Source organism: Podarcis liolepis (genome assembly GCF_965112155.1).
Source record: "Podarcis liolepis genome assembly, chromosome: 5".
NCBI lineage: Eukaryota > Metazoa > Chordata > Lepidosauria > Squamata > Lacertidae > Podarcis > Podarcis liolepis.
Window position 1 is genome coordinate 97,972,157 of NC_139556.1, and position 23,289 is coordinate 97,995,445.

General features: G+C 46.3%; 1 protein-coding gene and 1 long non-coding RNA gene across 3 annotated transcripts in view; both read right to left on the reverse strand.

The window, feature by feature from the left end:
- The window catches only part of LOC310707277 (cytochrome P450 2J2-like), a 69,348-nt gene that overhangs the window by 32,806 nt on the left and 13,253 nt on the right, over positions 1–23,289 (reverse strand). Inside the window, exons 2-9 of one of the 2 annotated variants that reach the window (XM_083504278.1) lie at positions 12,984–13,146; positions 12,318–12,467; positions 11,955–12,115; positions 9,601–9,777; positions 8,278–8,419; positions 3,522–3,709; positions 2,958–3,099; positions 1,398–1,620 (exon numbers count right to left, since the gene is read on the reverse strand). The exons of the other annotated variant lie outside the window; for it this stretch is intronic. Coding sequence (XP_083360404.1) covers positions 1,427–1,620; positions 2,958–3,099; positions 3,522–3,709; positions 8,278–8,419; positions 9,601–9,777; positions 11,955–12,115; positions 12,318–12,467; positions 12,984–13,146 — 1,317 coding nt within the window. The 3' untranslated portion in view covers positions 1,398–1,426. Of the gene's footprint in view, positions 1–1,397; positions 1,621–2,957; positions 3,100–3,521; positions 3,710–8,277; positions 8,420–9,600; positions 9,778–11,954; positions 12,116–12,317; positions 12,468–12,983; positions 13,147–23,289 lie in introns of those variants that run through there. 2 annotated transcript variants of the gene reach the window in all.
- On the reverse strand, positions 10,170–11,948 carry LOC310707493. The gene is made up of 2 exons (XR_014526509.1): positions 10,993–11,948; positions 10,170–10,323 (listed from the first exon to the last, which is right to left on the reverse strand). It is a non-coding gene; the product is annotated as an uncharacterized lncRNA (long non-coding RNA).

The window sequence follows — 23,289 nt, forward strand, 5'->3', positions numbered from 1 at the left end:
GGAGGCGCGGCCTCTCCTCGCCGCCGCCGCCCCGCCTCTCGCCGCCCGACTCGCCCGCCTCCCTCCAGGCATCTCGCGGCACACCAGCCGATGTCTCACGGCACACTCGTGTGCCGCGGAACACCGGTTGGGAAACACTGCATTAGGCCTTAGAAAGTGTTTTGGTTTTGGAGTTAATGACACAAGATCACAGTTCTTTGCAGCAGATGTCAGCACAGACAACTTCAAATTCACATTATACTCCAGGGTGGAGAAGCCCAAAATCTTGCTCAAGCAGAACCAGCATGATCTTTTACCCTAACCCTCCCCCCAAAAAACCAAGCAACCCAATTGCTTCCCAAACAATCATTTAAAAAGGTTTCTCTAAATCTCTGAGCACAGGCTGAGTGCACTGAGTGAAAAGGGAACTGAAAACACCATGTTTGCCCTGGGCATTCTATGTATGCTCTAGTACCCACCCTCAAATCTGGCTTGCATAAAACGTGGTTGTGCCTTACAATCACACACTTGTAGGTAGAGAAGTAATGGTTCCAGAGATCTCGTTTTAGGTGTGGAGTCAAAATTTGGGAAGAGGGACGCAGGTGGCGCTGTGGGTTAAAGCCTCAGCGCCTAGGGCTTGCCGATCGAAAGGTCGGCGGTTCGAATCCCTGCGGCAGGGTGCGCTCCCGTCGTTCGGTCCCAGCGCCTGCCAACCTAGCAGTTCGAAAGCACCTCCGGGTACAAGTAGATAAATAGGGACCGCTTACCAGCGGGAAGGTAAACGGCGTTTCCGTGTGCGGCTCTGGTTCGCCAGAGCAGCGATGTCACGCTGGCCACGTGACCCGGAAGTGTCTTCGGACAGCGCTGGCCCACGGCCTCTTGAGTGAGATGGGCGCACAACCCTAGAGTCTGGCAAGACTGGCCCGTACGGGCAGGGGTACCTTTACCTTTAAAATTTGGGAGTGGCTTCCCTTCAGACCAATACAGCATTTCTCTGCAGCATTAAACTATGGAATTTGCTCCCAGAAGATGTAGCAATTCCAATCAACTTGGATGGCTCAGAAAGAGAATCAGATAGGTTCATGGAGGGTGAAGCTATCAATGGGTACAAACCACAAGGGCTGTGTTCTGCCTATGCTATGGCTATGGATATCACTTTCTGGAAATTGTAAGTGAGGAGAGTGCTGTTGCATTCAGTTTCCTGTTTGGAGGCTTCCCATAGACATCTGGAGGAGTAGACGGGGCCTTTCTTGCCTGGTCCAGCAGAGTTCCTCTTATGCTTTTCTACTCTTATTAAGCAATGGAAAATATAAATGTGCAAGCAACTGACACCTTCACATGGGTTTTACACTAAAAGGGGGAAAGTGTCTATTTTAAGCAATGACAGAAGTTTGAGTAAAGTAGGACTAGAGGGACACTGAGAGGAAAATGGTGCTTTTAAACAAAATCAGAGGTTTGCATTGCCACGGGGAATAGCACAGAGTTTATAAGGATGGGGGTGTGTTGTAGCCCCTAGTAAAGGCTCTTGATTGAGTTCTTTCACTCCTTCTGGCAGCTGGAAGCTGAATGTTCTCAGCAGGCTGGTCAGGAAGATGAAGATTTCGATGTTTGCTAACTGCATTCCAAAACAAATGCGAGCCCCTGAAGAGAAGACATGGGAAAGTCAGCAACTGAGTAATAATTTACTTTTCAGTGTCAATTACTTCGCAGCTATAAAACATGCTATACTGTATAATACTTTGGAGAACTAGACATAGTTAGGAAAGTGAAATAATCGAGGAGGAGGAGGAGGAGGAGGAGGAGGAGGAGGAGGAGGAGGAGGAGGAGAAGAAGAAGAAGAAGAAGAAGAAGAAGAAGAAGGAGAAGAATTTATACCCCGTCCATCTGACTGGGTTTCCCCAGCCACTCTGGGCAGCTTCCAACCAAATATTAAAAACATGATATAGAATTAAGCATTAAAAACTTCCCCAAACAGGGCTGCCTTCAGATGTCTCCTAAAAGTATTATAGTTGCTTATTTCCTTGACATCTGCTGGGAGGGCGTTCCACAGGGCAGGCATCACTACCGAAAAGGTCCTCTGCCTTGTTCCCTGTAACCTCACATCTTGCAGTGTGAGATCGCCAGAAGGCCCTCGGCGCTGGATCTCAGTGTCCGGGCTGAACGATGGCGGTGGGGACGCTCCTTCAGGTATACTGGGCTGAGACACCTTGGGGCTTTCAAGGTCAACACCAAAACTTGGAAACGGACTGGGAGCCAATGTAGGTCTTTCAGGACCAGTGTTATATGGTCTCGGCGGCCACTCCCAGTCACCAGTCTAGCTGCCGCACTCTGGATTAATTGCAGTTTCCAAGTCACCTTCAAAGGTAACCCCACGTAGAGCACGTTGCAGTAATCCAAGCAGGAGATAACGAGAGCATGCACCACTCTGTGGAGACAGGTTGTGGGCTGGTAGGGTCCAGGGAGTCCTCCACACCCACCCGCCCCCTGTCCCCCAAGAACAGTACTTCTGTCTTGTCACTATTCAACCTCAGTCGGAAGTGGGATAGTTTAACTGCAGACTCAGTTCTGAATATAGCTTCACAGCAGGCTAAATTACATTCCATGAAAAGAGGTGTGGGAGCTTTAGCCTTGTCACCTGAAAAGAAGTTGGATGGCATCCAGCTGTGACGTGTGACAGGGAGTGACAGCACCCTGGTGCTGGCAGTGTTACCTCTCTCAGGGACAGGGCAATGGGGTGGCAAGTGTGAAGTGTGAACCCCATAAGGGTTTGGGTACCTGTGAGTCCAAAATCAACCACCCAGAAATTCTCTAAATTATCAACAGCCTTGCCCCATCCTGCTGACCAGCAGTGCCACTCCTGCCAAGGGGATATTGCATCCATTCTGCCCTACTCTCTTGCTGATGATGATGTCATTTCCTGGAAGCCAACCAATAAGGATGTCTATAGACCACAACTCAGCTTGGACTTTTGCATTCACCTGCACCAAATGGCAGATATTCTTCTCTGTCCACAAATTGTCCATTCTTGTCCAAGAAATGATTCGGGTTGAACTCTGCAGGAGTCTCCCATCGCGTTGGATCAAGCAGAACAGAGCGCAGATCAGGAAGAATGGCAGTCCCCTGCAAGGAAGAAAGAATTAACTTGGAATGCATTCAGATCAACACATTCTCCCTCACTCTCCCAGGACAAATCTTTGCAGAGTTCCAACTGAATTGAAACTCAGAGTTTTGAGGGGAAAGGTTGGTATTTAACAGTGGCCATATTCATCCTCAACTTCTTTCTATTAAAAAAAATATTTCTATACAAGCAGAAACACAGCAGGGCCTCCCCCAACACCTGTTTCAAAAAGGCCTCGCTGAGACCTTTGGCCACTGCATGCTCCTCTGAGGTGCCACATGGCCCCAGGAATAGCCCTAGTGAAACATGTCTGCAGATGGAACTCCTGTTTTAGACTACACAGGAAGTTCCTGCATGGCTGGGGGCTGCAACCGACTCATAGACTCTTGGGATACAGGCGTGCAGATGTATCACTCTTCTTTACCTTGGGAATGAGAAAACCACGCATCTTCACATCCTTTGTACATTGCCTAGGAGACCCCATAAATAAGGCATATTTAAAGCGCTGCATTTCATGAATCACAGCATTGGTGTAGGGCAGTTTCTTCTTATCTTGATAGCAGATTGTGTGAGAAGAACCTAAAGCATCTTCTATCTCCTTGTGGACTTTATCTGAAGAAAATTACGGAAACAAAAGTTTTATTTTGAATATATAAACTTCATTCTCCCCCCAGTACTTAGCATGGGCAGTGTTAAAGGGCTAGAGCAGTAGCCAGAAGATCAAATGGAAAACAGATAATCCAAAGGTTTGTTTTGTTTAAAGGGAACTGCAATAACAAGGAAAATTAGGAGCCTCACCAATTGTTGGGGTGGATCTACACACGGGGGGGACTGGGACCACTATAAATAAGTCAGTAATTAAATTGTTATAACAAAAGAAAAGAAAAAGCTATGTAAAAATTGCATAGAAATTTCTTTTAGTCTCTGGTGCCATCTGGTGTTGCATATTTATAACACATTGAAAACTTTTTTGTCTAATGTAGCTGAGTTCTTGGCAGTGGCATAGGAAGGGAGAGGGGCCGCACCGCTCTGGGTACCACCCTGAAGGGGGCGATATTTGGCACGGGGCCCCTCACCCCGCACCTCCCAAGCCAACGCCGGCACAAGTGGCAAAACATCAGCAACCACCACCCCCCTGCCTGCCTCCCCAGCTCACTGCAAGGTGGGCCAGGGCCTGCTCTCCCTGCCCGTCTACGTCCCATCCTTAAAGGCTCCTGCAGAGGTGTAGCTGCGGCTCCCCCCCCCCCACGCGCCATCGTGTCCAGAGCGTCTTTGCAGAGCTTGCCTGAGCATGTTGCTTTTGGATTCCCCGCAGCCCTCATTTAAAAGCCTGCCGCGCGCAGTCCAAGGTCTTTGCTGCTTTTGTTGGGGGATTCAATGAGCTGTAAATTATCCCGTGAGTTTTACTTGGCAAATTGGGGGGGGGGGAACCCTGGGAGTTTTCTTCTTCTTTTGTCTTTGTGCTCCAGTACTCAAGGGGTGGTGGTGGAAATGAATTGCTGAGAGGAGAATCATTGTTCTGTTCTTTGGGGTTTTTTTAACTCTGGGAGGAGTGCGGTTTGCCACCCGATTTTGTTTTGCTTTTTTCCCTCTGGAAGGGCGTCCAAGGATTTCCTGTGTTTACTCCCGAGTAAGCAAACTTTGGATACAACACAGTAAGTTTTGCTAATAGGAGAGGAAAATACATATTCCCCCACAATGCAGTTTTAGCAGTTTCTGTTGTGTCCCTAGGCTCATCCTCTCCTGTTGTCTTCTTCTGCTTGTTTTTTTAAGCACCAGCCACTTGTCTTCTGGAACATGCTGCACTCCCTTCATCACTGAGTTGCCCTTTTGAGTTAATTCTCTAGTCCTGTGATTGCATGTGTGCATGTGAGAAGAAGAGCATTGTACATGTTTCCATGCTACATTCCATGCTACATTCACACATTACGCTTCCTGCTGTTTCATTCATGCTTGTCTTTCAAACTAAGATTGAATGGCGCTTTTTTCCATTGCCAGATGAGAACGACACTTTTCAGAAAGCTTTTCACTGTGACTCCAGAAACCCTTTATGGACAGTGGATTTGGCCCCTATTGGATCTGATGTGATATCAGGGAGAAAGGTTGTTTTCTGCTGCTCCAGAGAAGCGGACACGGAGCAATGGATCCAAACTACAAGAAAGAAGATTCCACCTAAACATTAGGAAGAACTTCCTGACCGTAAGAGCTGTTCGACAGTGGAATTTGCTGCCAAGGAGTGTGGTGGAGTCTCCTACTTTGGAGGTCTTTAAGCAGAGGCTTGACAACCATATGTCAGGAGTCCTCTGATGGTGTTTCCTGCTTGGCAGGGGGTTGGACTCGATGGCCCTTGTGGTCTCTTCCAACTCTAGGATTCTATGATTCTATGATTCTATGATATTATAGATTTCTGAGAGAGAGAGAGAGAAGACGGTGGTCCGGGCTCCTGTCCATCGCTCTGAGCATGGGCATAGCCGGGGGGGCAGTGCCCCCCCAGATACACAAAAATCATTTTAAAGCCAGTAGCACATGTGAAAAGGATCTAGGCCACAAGTTCAACATGAGTCAACAGTATGATGCAACAGCAAAAAAGACCAATGCTATTCTAGGCTGCATCAGCAGAAGTATTGTTGTTCTTATTGTTGTTAATTGAATTTATATACCGTCCTATGCCTGGGTGTCTCAGGGTAGTTCACAGAATAAGAAGTATAGGGAAGTCACAGTCCTACTCTCTTCTGCCTAGATCAGACCACAATTGGAGTCCTGTGTCCAGTTCTGGGCACCCCAGTTTAAAAATGAAATTGACACATTGGAACGTGTGCAGAGGAAGGCAACCAAGATGATCAAGGATCTAGAAACCAAGCCTTATAAGGAACAGTTGAGGGAGCTGGGTATGTTTAGCCTAGAGAAGAGGAGAGGAGAGATGATAGCCATCTTCAAATACATTGGTACCTCCGGTTACAGATGCTTCAGGTTACAGACGCTGTTGGGATTTTTATATCTCACCAGCTGCGAAGAGCAGCTACATTGTTGACATCATGTGATATCTCTGAGTGTGAGACAGGAAGTCTCTGCTAGTTCTCATGTAACCAGAGAGTTCCTTTCTCTTCTGAGTCGAATTGTGAGTCGAGTCAGAGACTCTTGTGTTTGCAGCTCAGGAGAGCAGTCATGCTTGTAAGAGCTGCGTGTACAATCCTCCCTGTGGAACGCCCTCCTACCAGATGTCAAAGAAAACAACAACTATCATACTTTTAGAAGACATCTGAAGGCAGCCCTGTTCAGGGAAGCTTTAAATGTTTGATGTATTAGAGTATTTTAATATTTTTTTGGGAAGCTGCCCAGAGTGGCTGGGGAAGCCCAGCCAGATGGGCAGGGTACAAATAATAAAATTATTATTATTATTATTATTATTATTATTATTATTATTATTATTATTTAGTGAGTAGACTACGGACTGTCTCTTTCTTCTGTGATGGGATGCCAGAAGATCAGTGTGCTCCTCTCAGGATGGAGGGGTCGCTTATTACCGGTCTCTCTGGACTGAGGGAGGATTCCAGCCAGAGAGTGACCACCAGAGACTTCTTGGGAAGTTGGCACCCTTCCCGGGGGCGTTTTTCCAACAGACGCTTCAGGTCACAGATTCTGCTAACCCAGAAATAGTACCTCAGGTTAAGAACTTTGCTTCAGGATGAGAACAGAAATCCGGTGGCGGTGGCAGCGTGGCGGCAGCTGGAGGCCCCATTAGCTAAAGTGGTACCTCAGGTTAAGAAAGTTTCAGGTTAAGAACCGACCTCCAGAACGAATTAAGTTCTTAACCCAAGGTACCACTGTACTTTAAAGGTCATCACATGGAAGATGGAGCAAGCTTGTTTTCTCCTGCTCCGGAGGGTAGGACTCGAACCCATGGTTTCAAGTTACAAGAAAAGAGATTCCACTAAACATCAGGAAGAACTTTCTGACAGCAAGAGCTGTTAGACAGTGGAACAGTCTCCCTCAGGAGTTGGTGGGCTCTCCTTCCATGGAGGTTTTTGAGCAGAGGCTGGATGTCAATCATTTTCACGAAGGGATTATTTATGGATATCTGTCATGGATGCTTTAGTTGAGATTCTTGCATTGCAGGGGTTGGACTAGAAGACGCTACAGTCTAGTCTGTGGCTGAGGCATTGCTTTTGGTAACATAGGGAGCTGCCTCATGCCTAGGGGTGTCCGGCTTTCTTGGGGGATTGACAGATTTCAATTTCAATGTTGGGGGGGTTGACAAAAAAAATTCTGCACTGGGTACCGCCTGACCTTGCTACGCCTCTGGTTCTTGGTAAGGCATGAGAATGTTCTCTCAAAGGTCCAAAGCATTCAGAGAGAAAGGAAGAAGTAACCCTGAATTTCATGTTGTTGTTATGTTATAAAAATTGAATGTGCTTCATAAAGAAGAATAACGTGAAAGACAGAAGGGGATATGTATGGTCCTGGCTGAATATTGGGAGGGGGTATATTAAGGATAACATTTTAAAGTTTCACAGGTATAAGGTTCACCCTCTTCCAGTACTTACTAGGGATAGTGTTAAGGGGGACAGAACAGTAGCAGGAAGATTCAGTCTGGGAAAATGGATATTGTCAAGTTGTTGGGGTGTTTTTGCTTAAAGGAACAGCATAACAAGGAAAACAAAGAGTCTTCATGAATGCTTTTGAGGACTGTGAAGTTTGAAGAGAATACTAGGGTTAAAGAAGATTATATAATTACCATTATTATTATTCAGAGTGTTGAGAACGCATAAAGGAAGAAAAATAAGTTGTATAGGAGGAAATATTATTTGAAACTATGATTGATGGTTATATGGTTAGATAAAGGAAGAATAACTCTACTTAAATAACTGGGAAAATGTTATAGTTAAATGAAAATCTAAGCAGGAATTTAAATATGCACAGCCAGTGGAAATTGAGGAAAGGATGGAAAAGTAACAGAAATGAGGGGAAAGTATGTTATTGTTTCCTTTCTCTCATTCCTTTGTTGCTAACATTTTGAACGGGGAATGGGAGATAATCAACTTTAAAATTTGTTGTAAATTTGAATTAATTTGCTGTCAATTTCTTAATTTTTTTGGAAAATCGTTAACAATTAATTGACACAAGAATTACAGTCCACTCTAGATATCAAAGGAAGCCCTGCACAGGTTTCCCTCTCTCACCTTGGATATCTGGATGACTTGCCAGGAGGAGAAGCGCCCATTTCAGAGAACTGGTGACTGTGTCTGTCCCTGCTACAAAGAGCGCGGAAATACTAAAAGCCATGTTTTCTTCATCATAGGTGGACTCTGGGTCGTTTTTGCTCTGATTTTGAAAACGGGGAAAGTGTCATGTCATTTACATGCATTACAATCTGTCCTTCAGCACTTATTACTCCCCTGCTCCTATTAGCATACCACCAATACATGAGGGGTGAGGTGTCCTCTTACACTGCCTGAGGTGACATAGGAAGGTGCCACCTCCACTGCCCTGCTGTCACTGCCACCTCCGTTACTTTGGTCACACAGCAGTGCCCACAATGTGGTAACAACAACAGTGAGGACAGTGAAATATTGCAAGCTTTTGGTGAAATCTTGCAGGAAACTGCCACCACTCCACTTCTCCAATACTGGCAGGCTAGGATGCCTCCTGTTGGCATGCCACTGCCCAAGGCAGCTGCCTCAGCCTGCCTCATGGGTGGGCCGGCCCTCTGCTTCGTAGCTGGTTGTGACAAAAGATCCATGCACACATTCCTGTGTACACAGCGGTAGCTGCTGGTGCTGCATTTGAGAATCTGCGGGTTGGGGTAATAATCCAACACTGGCAGGTGAAGAGGGATCCAAAAGAATCTCTCTGGCAGCAGATATTCAAAATGTGCATTACTTAGCACTAAACACATTTAATCATTCTTTAGTCACCATAGAGTATTCAAAGATTGTTCCAAGGAGGCAAGAAGAAAAAATATTTTGACCTTTCTTGTGTAGGAATAAATGAGGTAGGAGTTTGAAGTCACATTTAGTTTAGGAACATTTTCTTTAGGATTTGTTCCATCCCCTGCTGATGAAAGTGATGAGTGATGTTTCCTCTTGCAATGCATTGTAATGTATAATGAAACATCTGCCACAATACACTTGGTGAGTTGGCCATTCATACTATTTGGGCATTCTTACTGTTTGGGCACCACAGGCAACATTTCAGTGGTGAGTATGCTCCCATGAGTTTTACAGGGGTTTTCAAATGTATTTGCCCACTGCCCTGTTGGATCCATCATCTGATCTCCAGTGCCCACTACCCTAATAAAAAACATTATGCAAGATTAGTGGTTTGCACAACTCACTAAGAAAAATAATAATCCAATAAAATTGAAAAAAGTAACTCAATGTCATTTTCAACTGAGATTCAGGAAAAAAATATTGGTGTCCTTGGAAGAGATTAGTATTCACTTATAACAGGAAATATAATGATTCCTTGGATGAGCAGCATTTAGTTTCAAAGCAGATACTTACTTTCTGCATCTGAAGTAGATAGAAATCAATGAGATCCTGTGGATCATGCAGAGACTGATTCTCCTTATGCTTCTCTATCTCCTCCTTTGCAAATGAAAGCACCATCTCTGTGCAGGACAAGGCCTTCTTGTGGGGCCCTGGGAGATGTTTCATGAGCCATGGGAGCATTTCACAAAGCTAATGGAAAGAAATCAGACATGCCGTCATTACCATGAGGAAGCTTGGTCATGCAGTTCATGAGTCAATTCATTTGAATTAGTACTTAAAATATGACCCGGGTTATTCTTCAGAGCTAGCACATTAGTCTGAGTCTCCCTGAGAAGAAGGTAGGAGTCTGCAGCTTCTCTTGAATCTCACAATGACTGGTTCTGGGAAATATCTCTAGCCAAATATGTGAAAGAAAACTAGGGGTCAAAGTATTTGTTGGGAAGTGGGGGTGGCTAAAGAATACAATTGGGAAAAATTCAAGTCAGTTCACATTTAAGAGTGAATTTGCCTGATAGGCAAATTGAAACACAGCAATCCTTTGAAATGTGCAGTTCTCCAAATCTTGCAATGCAGTTTTAAAATTCATCTTATTTTATTTTATTTATTAAATTCCCCAGTTCCCCAGTCAAGTAATGCCCATCTCTTCCTTCAAAAAATCAAACCTTTAAGAAGGGAGCTTTTCCTCTTTCCTAGTTTTCTCATGAAAGATAAATTACTTACATTTTCTGAATACACCTCTCTAGCAAACGCCATTTATCTTCCCACTGGAGCAGTACCTATTTATCTACTTGCACTTTGTGCTTTTGAACTGCTAGGTTGGCAGGAGCTGGGACCGAACAATGGGAGCTCACCCCGTCACAGGGATTTGAACTGCCGACCTTCTGATCAGCAAGTCCTAGGCTCTGTGGTTTAACCCACAGCGCCACCTGTGTCCCTCAAAGTGCTGGTGCTGACCTTTAAAACCCTATACTGCCTTGGTCCAGTGTACCTGAAGGAGCGTCTCCACCTCCATCATTCGGCTTGGACACTGAGGTCCAGTGCCAAGGGCCTTCTAGCAGTTCCCTTGCTGGGAGAAGTGAGGTTACAGAGAACCAGACAGGGGCCTTCTCAGTAGTGGCACCTGCCCTGTGGAATGCCCTCCCTTCAGATGTGAAGGAAATAAGCAGCTATCTTATCTTTAAAAGACATCTGAAGGCAGCCCTGTTTAGGGAAATTTTTAATGTGTGACATCTTAGTGTATTTTTTGTCTTTGTGGAAGCTGCCCAGAGTGGCTGGGGAAATTGAGCCAGATGGGCGGGGTATAAATAATAAATTATTATTATTATTATTAAACCTTTAACAAGGGAGCTTTTCCTCTTTCCTAGTTTTCTCATGAAAGATAAATTACTTACATTTTCTGAATACACCTCTCTAGCAAACACTTCGGAGGTTGGGTCTCTTCCATTGCCTTTCCTTACAAGAACTTTGTTCCCAATAACAAAGAATATTAAATAAGACAAATACATATCCTGGGTTTGCATCATGGAAATCTGAGGTTAGAGGGTGGAGAAAAGAGCCGATCCCCATATAAATAAATGCTAGCCAAGAGGTCTCAGAGTAATGAGAAGGAGGAGGCAAGGAAGAGGCAGGAGAGAGAGAAGGGGGAGGCAATCGCTAATTCATTTCCACATACCAAGGTTTGAACGGGACATTTGAAGAAGAATGTGGTGAATTTGACAAGGCTCTGGGTGAAATTGATCAGGAGGAGGGAGGTAAAATATGCCTCTCAACACAGTTCCACTTGAGATTTTCTTTGGCAGGTAAAAAAAATTTCTTATTTTAACAGAAGCCAGTGAGGGAGGGATGTGGAGCACAGCAGGATGGAAAGGAGAAGTGTTCAAGTTTGCCTTTTGGTGGCTCGTTGCAGCCAGCAGAAGAAAAGGGGACAGGGAAACACATTACAGCATGGGTAGGCAAACTAAGGCCCAGGGGCTGGATCCGGCCCAATTGCCTTCTAAATCTGGCCCGTGGATGGTCTGGGAATCAACGTGTTTTTACATGAGTAGAATGTGTATTTTTATTTAAAATGCATCTCTGGGTTTTTTCTGGGGCATAGGAATTCGTTCTTTTCCCCTTTCCCCCCAAAATATAGTTCAACCCCCAAAAAGGTCGGAGGGGCAGTAGACCAGCCCCCTGCTGATAAAGTTTGCTGACCCCTGCATTACAGAGAAAGAAAAGGGGGGGCTCAATCTCAGATTAGATTTAAACCTCATTTCCATTCTCCAACACTCTATCCTCTATCATAAAGGAATCCAGAATGCTGAGTGGGGAACATAAGGTCCCTGGGAGACTTCTCTGAATCAGCAGGAATGAAAATGACTACTCACAGCATGAATGAAGCTTCCTAGAAATTTTGAGACAAAATCCAAGTCTTCTATCAGCTTCTGGAACCGTTCATCTTCAAGAGCAAACCGGTGCCCAAAAGCCACAGCACACATCACGTTGGAGACTGAATTAGCGATGGGCATGGAGGGGTCAAGTGGTTTTCCTGCAAAATAAACTTATACTAATGTGAGTTCAGCTGCTCCTGTTCAGACTGAGAGTGGGATTTCATGGTGGCCAAGAGAAACTGCTGGGATCTCCATTGGGAACCAAGAAAAACCTATCACATTCCTTTCTAAAATGGACAGAGGTAGTACACAAATATATCTTCATACGCCAGCTCAGCACCATCACCCATCATCACATACCCTTTGAACGTGCAAAAACCTCCACGAGCTGATGGGCCTCCTCTGCTATTTGGTGCTCCATGCCTTTCTTCCCCAGTCCTAGCTTCCGCATAGTAACAATACTGAACTGTCTCTGTTGCCTCCAGATGTGACCATTTGAAAATATAATACCTATGAAAAATTAGTGAGAAATTCTTCCTTACAGACATGTTAAAATTAAGTTACCAGCCAAGAAGAAACTTTGTTTACTGAAGTTCATGCCCTTGAATGTGCAAGCTATTTAGTATCTCTGAGGCAAACAATTACAAGACAATGCAAAGTCTGCCTCAGTATATTTTACGAGTACCTCAGCAGAAAGAGCGGAGAGTTCAAGCCCTTCATCCAGCGCTGAGGGCCAGGACAGTCAATGCATTGCAACTGCAACAGGAAACAAGCTTCTACCTGCAGTTCAGTCTAACCACAGTGTAGTACAAAGCACTTGTTAGAGTAGACTAATGGAAATTAATAGGCCCACATTAGCCATGCCCATTGATTTCAGTGGGTCTTCTCTGATAAGAACTGGCACTGCATAGAACCCCTATTTCCTGTTCAGTACAACATTAATAGAAAACCTTTGTTCTCTTTTTCCAGACAGCCACTTAAATGTTTTCTTCGGGGAAAGTACCAGCAGAAATTCTCATTACCTACCTTTTCCTTTTGTCATAGCCATAAGGAAAGGAATCTGTGGTCGGTCTTCAAATTCGTCAGAGTGGTCAATGAGCGCTTCTTTCACTGCTTGGAATCCAGACAGTATTATGAAGGGTTGATATCCTGCCCAAAGGGTGTAAATGTTTCCATATCGCTTTGCCATCTACCAATTGGGTCAAAAGAGAGAAGAGGAATGCTATGTTTAGATAGTTATTTCAACCTAATATGTGAGCTTCAGCCTTCCTCACCTCTTAAGCATCTCACTATATTTTCCTCTCTTGCCAGCATCTCCTTTTCTTTCGTTAGTTCCTTCCTTCATTCCAACCCATTTGTTTTACTCCCTCCTGCTTGTTTTTTCCCTGCATGGGATCAGAGCAGCAGAGAGGCACTTCATAGTCTACAGCCATCTGGTGACAGGCAAGTAGATGAGCCAGCCTTTGCCAGAGGCTTCTTCATCATCACCATAAAAACATTTTGTGCGGGGATGTGGAAACTGGAGTCCACCAGATGCTGTTGGACTGCAACTCCCATCATCCCTGACCATTGGCCATGCTGGTTGGGGGAGATGGGCATTGTAGTCTGGAGGGCATCAAGTTGGTATAAGCTTGGCTAGAGCACAGGGTCAGGTTTATGACCCACGTTGGGTCACAACAGCAGAGGCGGAAGGCTACCCAAAGTTGTGGTAAGGAATTAAGAAGAGGATGGAATTAAGTGGTAAGGAATTAAGAAATACCTCTCTGAGTAATTTGGTGTATAAGTGTATTAAACAAACAGACAAAATAAATATTGTCTTGTGTCTTCCCTGGCTACATACGAGTTACAAAAGTCCCATGGCTTTCCTGGGAATAGTTAATGAACTCCTGCTACACTGCCAAGTTGGTGTCCATTCATCTATTGGAAGAGAAGAAGTGCATAGCATTCTGGGCCATGTTGCATCACACATGGGAAGAGTGGGAGGACAAGCTCCAGAGTATATTACAATAAACTATTTCATTGGCTCAGCTGCTTCTTTTGTGTGGTGTCTTTCAGATTTAAGCCTCCTTCATCCTGCAGATACAAACAACACACATAATTATAATATAGAAACTAATATAAAATGTAAAAGGAAAAGAATATGATTAATAATGAAAAGCACAAAAACATATAAAGTAGGAGAATTACAGCATGGGGAGCTAGGTGAGATCAGGAAAATACACATGCCAAAATGTTGTTGCATTTGCCATGAATGAATGCAGAGTGATCTTTGTGCTCACTCTTTTGAAAATGCATTTTCTTATGTGTTTGTGGTCAGTGCTGTGGGGTTTCTTTTTATATATAATGTTCATATACACCAGGAGTGATGGCTCTAGAAGATTTGAAAGAATGGAGGGAAAATTTTTCATGTTAATTCTCTGGTTGGTTATAAACATACACCGAGGAAGCACATAACATGTAACAGTATACACAGTGCCGTATGAAGAGGGGGTGGAGGGGGTGGGGGGCCACCCTGGGGGGTGCCAAAATGGGCCACTGCCTCCCCCCAGCTGTGGAGCGGCAAGGGGCACGCAATCAGTCAGTATGGGCACTGCTTGCAGCATCCGTTTGAGCTGCCACTCGCGCACGGTGTCCATACAAGCTGCCGTGCATGTGTAGTCTGATCAGGCTGCCGGGCAGTTCGCCCCACCCCACCCCTCGGCGTACCACCCCGGGTGACAAAGAGGGTTCCTCCACCACTGACTATGCAACAACTTACCTTTTCAATTGTGATATAGAAAAAATAGGGGTGGTTGGCTTTTGCTGCCCAATTTCCCAAGGGACTGAGTCCCCTAAGTCCATGATGGGTAAGAGATGAATGGATGGAGGCAGGGTGCCATGAAAGCAAAGCAGATCTTTCTTTCTTCCATTGCAACAGAGTTCCCTCCACTCCTTGTAAGGAGACAAGAGAGACCCAGAACCAAAAAGAAACATCTCTCTTAAGGATTTGCTCCATTTTGGCGTGGAGAAGGAGGACATCCCCTCTACAAACAGTCAGAAATTACATCACACACAAGGTGGGTTTACTGTGGTTGAGGCAAGCCAAGATGTGATATTCCTGACTATTTAGCAAGTTTTACATAGTTCGAGACACGGTTTACACACCGGGGAAGAGAAGAGGCTCAAAGTAGGGTCTGGAATCTATGAGTGACATTTTAGAAATGTTTGCAGAATTGAAAAAAGACATTAAAGACAGTGGAAAAAATTAACAGGAATGGAAAGGAAAAATGACTGATCAGTCGCAGAGTTAACAAGACAAATCAAATAAATCAGCAGAAATAGGAAAAACTGTACAGGAATTAAAGAAAAAAACAAGCTCTGGATGATGCCACACACAAAAAACACAAAAGGAAATGAAAGAGGTGAGAGAAGATGGGGGGGGGGACCAAAGGGGATGCTGCAGAACTGACCAAAATACAGGAAGAAACTTGGGACTCCTTGACAATGATGGAGATGAAGCAGAAGGAACTGAATTTGAGATTTAGATCAATACCAGAGGTGCCTGGGGAGGACATTAAAAATTGGTTTCTGAAATAGCAGAATGGTTAAATATGCAAGAAGAAGAAGAAGAAGAAGTGAATGACCCTATATAGAGTGCATTTAGGATAAGAACAAGATCGTCAAAATCAAAGAAATTCCTCGGTGATTGTTTGGTGATATTCAATTCCAAAGAAATAAAAGATTTTTTTTTCTAGAAAAAAGATTATGCATTGACATAACCTTTATCATAATTTTCAAGGAAATCCCAGTGAGATTAAAAAAAAACAACAACCCACCCCTATAAATCTTTAATGGACATACTTCGGAAGAATGATATAAAATATAGATGGGAATTTCCAGAAGGTATCTCCTTTTTCTACAAAGAGAAGAAATTTAAGTTCAAAAGTATTCAGGGAACAGATAAATTTTGGAGGAAATATGCAAAAGAACTGGGCAAAGAAGAAATACGAGCAACACCGTAAGAAGAAGAAGAAGAAGAAGAAGAAGAAGAAGAAGAAGAAGAAGAAGAAGAAGAAGAAGAAAGAAAGAAAGAACAGTCTTAATAAACAGTATGAAAATATGGTATTATTTAATTAGGAATGGAAATGAATCTGAAATTATTGACTTGGAATGTGAATGAACTAAATAACAAAGTAAAAAGAAACAAAATTGAACAAATCTTAATAAAGGGAAATTTGGACATATATTTACAGAAAATACATTTCGCAAGAAAACAGGAGAATTTTGATTAATGAAAGATTGGGCAAAGAATTTATATCATCAGATAAAAGTAAAAAAGGGGTGTGGTTCTATATATTAAAAATTGACATGAGGCACAGCAGGTCTTCAAGGATGAGGAAGAAAGCATGATTGCAGGATAAGTGATATCACAAGGCGAAAAAATAATAATAGTCGGAATTTACGAACCAAATGAAAAGAAATCAGATTTCTACAAATTATTGGAGGAAAAACTACCTGAATATATAGACCAAAGAATTATTATCATGGGGGACTTTAATAGAGTGGTTTCTCTGGACATTGATAGAACAATAAGAAAATAATAGAATAATAATATTTTTTTAATTTATACTCCGCCCTTCCCAGTTCAAAAACCGGGCTCAGGGTGGTTAATAACAAATTTAAAACACTTAATTGTAAAAGCAGCATAAAATACAGTATAAAAACATGAATAACAATAAAATTCAAAATTCAGAAATCAATTTAGGGGAAATAAGCATTAGGTAATCAGCAGGGCTAGCTGGCTGAATTGGTCCTACTTGGGCCAGCGAGGAGGCCAGGGGAGAATTAGCTGTGGGGTCTCAGAGCGGGTAATCTTCATAAAAGGGGAGGGGGAGAGAAGAGAAGGGATGGCGCCTCTGGCAATGGCGGATTTCCTCCGATCGGGAGGAATCTGCTCCGTGGAAAACAGGGTCTGAACCGCCACAGCGAGGTGGAGACCCATCAAAAACCACAGGCGGGAGAAGCCTGTGGATGTGGGATTCGGCTGGCACCTTTGCGTCCCCCCTACCCGCGGGGAAACTCAGTTTTCGGGGATCCGGAGCGACGTGGGGTGAGTGGCGCGGTGCTTTGAATCGGCTGCTTCTTTCACGGAGTGAAGCCGCATTGCTGTTGCCGGAGAGCGCTGACTTTTTCCTGTGGACAATTGGATTTTAAACAACTGCCCGTGAGTAGAACGGAAAATTGGATTAAGAATTTTTTTTATTTGGCACTGAAGCGGGAAGGTCTAAACAGGAAGTCCGCCTTCCGCTTTTTGTAGATAGATTGAAGCAAAGACACGGCAAGTTAGAGTTTAGAAAGTCGTCTGTAAAGGACCAAAATTTCATCATTTAAAATTACTGAACCCCCCCTTGGAAGTAGGAGAAGAGGGGGGAACCCTTTTTAGAATGTTTAAACCTGCAGAAGAGAGAGTAAAGAAAGGCAATTTTCCACCGTCTTGAACCTGGGAGCAGGGTGTCAGGACAGACGTTCTGGGGAAGTTCATTGACTATGGACAAACGTTTTTGACAGATAGTTAAAAGAAGAGAAACATATTGATTCCATTGTTCCCCTTCGCATTTAAAAGGAACAAAATATTGACAAAATATCCGAAAAAGGAAAACTTTGTTGCTAGATCTGCTTTTTTTAAAAAAAAATTGATACAAAAAGAAATTGTTTCCCCTAGAGGGAGCTTGTGAAACTGTTTTTAAAACCGAACTAGGGAGCTTTGCAGCTGTAATAGATTAAGATCGTGGGACCAGACTTCGACCTTGAACAAGAATGTACTCGGAGGCTCTGGTGCTTGCCTTTTGCAAGACAAGTGTTTTATTGGAACAGTTACATGAGAAGATGGATTTGATGACTGTTGCGATCGGAAAATTTGGACAGACAGTGGGTACCTATATAGAACCCACTCAGGAATTAATCCAGGAATGTGCTTTGACAGATGAGATGAAGGAGGAGGCTGTTGCTGGACCCCGGGTGGCAGAGATGGAGGGAGCTGTGGCCCAGCAGGAACAGGATTTGACGAATGAACTTGGAAAAAGTCAGATTTGGAGAGATGGAGTTCTGTTTGGCTTGGAGATGGGGGGCTGGATGGACCCCCCTATGCAGGGATGTTTTGATTTTTCAAGTCTGGCTTTGGGCTGGGGGGAGCTCGGAGTTGTGGGGGCCCTTAACTTTGGAGGGGCCTTGAAACATGCCTTCAAATACCACGTGGATTTCGGTGTTGACTATGGAAAAGGGGCTGACCTGTCGAGAAGGGACAAAAATATTGCTGTATATGGTTTCCTTATATACAGCACTACACGTAATGGTTCAATTAGGCACAAAAGCATATCGGTTACATTTCCCATACTTAGACCAACAGTGATACATGTCCAACAACATAGTCCTTTAAATAAGTTGGGTGCTTGGAAACTCTGCCAGACCGCTGGGGACTGGTAGCCAAGTCCGGGGGGGCACACAATTCTTGCTGAGGCTGTGGTGCAACCCTAGGTGGTGTTGAAACCAAATCCCCTGGATTCGCTGCTTCGGGTGGAGCCTCCGCAAGTGGAGTGGTCTGAGTCTGTGGTAAGTCTGGCAGACCCTCTGAAGAGGCTTGGTTCGGCTCCACGCTGGCAGTTTGCGAGGGAGGTGTAGGTGGAGCCTCGCCATCTGTAAGTGTCTCTTCTGGAGCCACAAGCGCAGTTGGGGGCACCACGATAGTGTCCAAGTCCCCAACCCTGCGCCTAAGCTGGTCTATGTGCCGGTGCCACAAGCGTCCGTCTTCGAGTGCCACCTGGTACGAGCGAGGTCCAGTGACTCCCACTACTGTGGCTGGCACCCAAGGAATGTCCCCCACATAGTTCCGGGCAAAGACCTGGTTTCCTGGAACAAATGACCGTGGCGAGTTGGCACAGCCTGGGGGTTCGGCCACGGCAAAGTCCAGGTGCAGCCGGTCGAGCAGTGACCTGAGGCAGCGGCCCATAAGCAGTTCAGCAGGACTCCGCCCTGTGGCCGCATGAGGGGTGATGTGTTGCACGAACAAGTATTCAGCGACCCGCTCGTGCCAGTCTCCCCGGTCCAGGCGTGCCAGTGCCTCTTTTGCCGAGCGCACCATTCTCTCCGCTTGCCCGTTGCTGGATGGATGAAAGGGTGCCGTTAGGGCATGGCGGATGCTCAAAAGTGCCTGACGTGAACTGCAGTCTGTTGTCGGAGACAAGGACATCAGGACACCCATGCGTCGCAAACAGGCCTCGCAGCACCCGGATGACGGCCTCGGTAGTGGTGGAGGGCATCAGGGCCTCCAGCCATTTGGAATAGTGGTGGAGGGCATCACCTCCAGCCATTTGGAATAGGCGTCCACCACTACCATAAAGGTCCGGCCGTGAAAGGGGCCGGCCAGATCGATGTGCACCCTCAACCAGGGTGTCTTTGGCGTCTCCCAGGTGTGTCCCTTAGCTGCCGGTGGTGCAGGCCTTGATTCTTGGCATGCTTGACAGGCGGACACCCAGGCAGTGATGGCATCGTCCATGTTAGGCCACCAGACGTAACACCGAGCCAACGCCTTCATTTTGACAATTCCCGGGTGGCCAATGTGCAGAGCTTCCAGACGCGTTGACGGAGTCTTTGGGGAATCACGACGCGGTCTCCCCACAGCAGACAGCCGCGATGAGCCGAGAGTTCATGTTGTCTGGTTGCGAAGGGCTGGAACTCCAATGCGAAAGGCCCTTGTGGCCACCCCCTCCACACCCAGTTGAGCACACGGCTGATGGTGAGATCCTGGGCAGATGCGGAGGCCACAGTGGCAGCCGATACAGGCGCTGCCGGAAGATCCTCAATCAGGAGGACCGATGAAGCTGGAGCCGGGTCTTCCACAAACGCTGGAAGAGGGCAATGGCTGAGGGCGTCGGCATGGCCCATCGATTTTCCCGGGCGATGGACGAGCCGGTAGTGGTAGGCAGCCAGGAAAACAGTCCATCGCAGCATGCGCGGTGAGAGGACCGGTGGAGTTGGACGATCACAGGCGAGGAGGCCCAGGAGCGGCTTGTGGTCAGTGATGAGGTCAAAAGTCCTGCCATAGAGGTATTCATGGAACCTCTTCACTCCAGCCACATGTGCCAGTGCCTCCTTGTCGAGCTGGCTGTAATTCCGTTCCGTTGGAGATAGCGTCCTGGAAAAGTAGGCGAGCGGTGCTTCTCTTCCGTCTGGAAAACGGTGACTAAGGACAGCGCCGATGCCAAAAGGTGAGGCGTCACAGGCAAGGACCAGTGGCCTGGCTACACTGTACTGTACCAGCACACTGTCCGATGAAAGGAGAGCCTTGACCGCATTGAAGGCCGCCATCTCCCGATGACCCCAGGACCAAGGCATCTTTGTGCTGAGGAGTCGGTGAAGAGGCTCAGCCACCATGGCTTTGTGAGGCAGGAACATGTTATAAAAGTTCGGTAGCCCCAGGAACGCCTGCAACTCCGTCTTGTTCTTTGGGATGGGGGCCTGCTGGATAGCGCGGATCTTGGATGTGGTCAGGTGAAGGCCGGAGGCGTCGATAAGATAGCCCAGGAACTCTACCTGTGGAACGGCGATCTGACACTTCTCCCTCTTTACCTTGAGCCCGGCCTCTTGGAACCTGGTCAGTACGGCACGGAGGCGCTTGAACAGCTGCTGGTGTGAGTCTGCGGACACCAAGACGTCATCAAAATATGGTACCACACCCAGAAGCCCTTGCAGGAGACGCTCCATAAGGCTTTGGAAGATGCCAGGAGCCACACTCACCCCGAACTGCAACCGGCAGCAACGGAATGCCCCTTGGTGGGTGACAATCGTCTGGGCTTCAGCAGTGGCATCATCGATGGGCAGTTGTTGATAGGCTTGGGCAAGGTCCAGCTTAGCGAAGACCTTACCCTCACCCAGGGAATGCAGCAGGTGCTGGACAACAGGAACCGGATAAGTGTGCTGCTGAAGTGCCTTGTTGATCGTGCACTTGTAGTCAGCGCAGATTCTCACCGACCCGTCTGGCTTGACAGGCGTGACAATGGGGGTTTCCCACTTGGCGTGGTCAACCGGCTCCAAAACCCCTTGGGCGATCAGCTTGTCCAGTTGTTCATCCACCTTAGCCTTGAGAGCAAAGGGAACCCGGCGTGGCTTTAGCTTGATGGGGGTGACTTGTGGATCAAGGCTAAAGGAGATGGGCGTATATTGCCCCAAAGTGCCATCAAAAACCTCGGCAAAGTCTTTGACCAGACCCTCAGTCTCTGCGTTAGAGATGCAGTTGGTGCCGGTGACTTCCAGGCCAAGGGCATCAAACCAGTCTAGCCCTAGGAGGCTTGGCCGCTGACCTTCTACCACCACCAGTCGGAGCAGGCCCGAAAAATCCTTGAAGGCGATCCGAAACCGGCCAACGCCTACCACAGGAATGTCATTTCCCTGGTAGTCACTCAGGTGTACGCGGTGAGAGTCGAGTTGCCTTTTGGACACTCTGGGTACCAGTCTTTTGATGGTGCTCCAAGACACGATGGACAAGGCAGACCCGGTGTCGATCTCCATCTCACATGGAGCTCCTTCAATGAGCACCGTGACATTCAGCTTGCGTCGCGTAGGTGAGTCGGTTTGGCCAATCGTGGTTCCAGACAGGCAGCGGCAGTTGGTGAGAGCGAAACAGCTTTCCTTGGCAGACTGGAGTGAAGACTTGGACTTGCGAGTCGGTGAAGGGGGGGTGTCAGACGGAGCCGATCGGCAGACCTTAGCGATGTGGCCCCTTCTGGAACACTTCCTACAGGTGGCGTCTCTGAATCGACACTTGGCACAGGAATGGTTTCCTCCGCAGCTGGCACATTCTGGTTGGCTCTTGGACTTCTGTTGGAACTTCCTGCGCTCCCGCTTTGTCTGGTGCACATCATCGTCTTCACTGGAGGATGCCTCATCACTGCTGGCCTCTTCATGATGCACTGGAACTGGCTTCCTAGCAAGACGCGGGCTGCTGGACTTGCGGATCTCCTGGGCAGAGTGTTCAGCAGCTTCTGAGGCCACAGCCTCCTCAATGGCTTTCTGTAGCGTGAGGTCTGGCTTGGCGAGGAGACGCCGTTGCAGACGGATGTCCCGGACCCCGCAGATGATTCAATCCATCAGGGCATCGTCTAAGTCTCGGAACTCGCAGTGCATTGCAGCCTGTCGCAGGGCGGTGCTGTAGTTGTTGATTGACTCCCCCTCTGCCTGGTTCCGGTGGTAGAACGCATGGCAGGCAGCAATCTTGGACGGCTTTGGTGCGTAGTGGTTGCGGAGCTTCTCTTGGATCGTGTCCCACGGTGTTGCCTGGACTGCTTCAGGCACATCCAATGCTCGGGCCATCTCAAACACCTCAGGCCCACAGACGCTGAGGAATAGGCCCCGCTTACGCTCCTGTGATAGTTGCGTCAGCTCGTTGGCTTGGAGGTAGCAGTCGAACCGAGCGAGGTAGGAGTCCCATGATTCACAGGCTGGCGCAAACGGCGGTAGAGGCACAAGTGAAGCCATGATTCCGATGCCGGCGTGAAGGGTGATGGATGGAACACCGTGCTCTAGCCAGAACAGTCAGCTCTGAATTGGTTCTGTTCAGTGATTTCGCTCAGTGATTCAGCTCAGTGATTCAGCTCTGCTCAGAGGTGGCTGCATCTGACTGTGCTCTGATGTCCATCAATCCCATCCTCGTCGCCAGTGTTAAGTTGTGGGCGAACATAGCAGATGACACAGTGATTTCTCCAGAGAAGCTCTTTATTGTAAGCTGGACAGAACTGAACAGCAAACAGCTCAGCCGGCCTGCTTTTATAGGCAGCCGGCTATCAACATTGTAGCAACAACAACCCAGGTTTTCCCGCCTAAAATAACTGACGTGGACCTGAGTGAAAACTATCTACACTATCCCCTGCTGGCCCAGGGTGAGAACTTTAGTACATAACAATTGTGAAAGATGGAAAGGATTTGCTGAGATAATTAATAACTAGAATACAAAAAAGGGAGGTGTGAGGAGGTCGATGAAATAAGGTAATGACAGTTAAGGATCTGGGAATATTGGATTTGTTTTTAAATTTTTTGTTTATTTTTGCTTTTTTATTTTGATGTATTGTGTGTTTTGTTTCTTCTTTTTGACTTTGGTTTTTATTGATTTGTATTGTTTAATTGTTACTTTTATCTACTTTTTTTCTTTCTCTTGGTTCTTCCTTCTTATTTCTTTGTAACCTTAAAATTCTCAATAAATATCATTTTTTAAAAAAAGAAGAGAAGGGAAATAAAATATCAGGCCAAATTAAAATTAAAGGCCGAGACTTCTGGTCGGCGCCAGCGTTAATGGCGGTCCTCT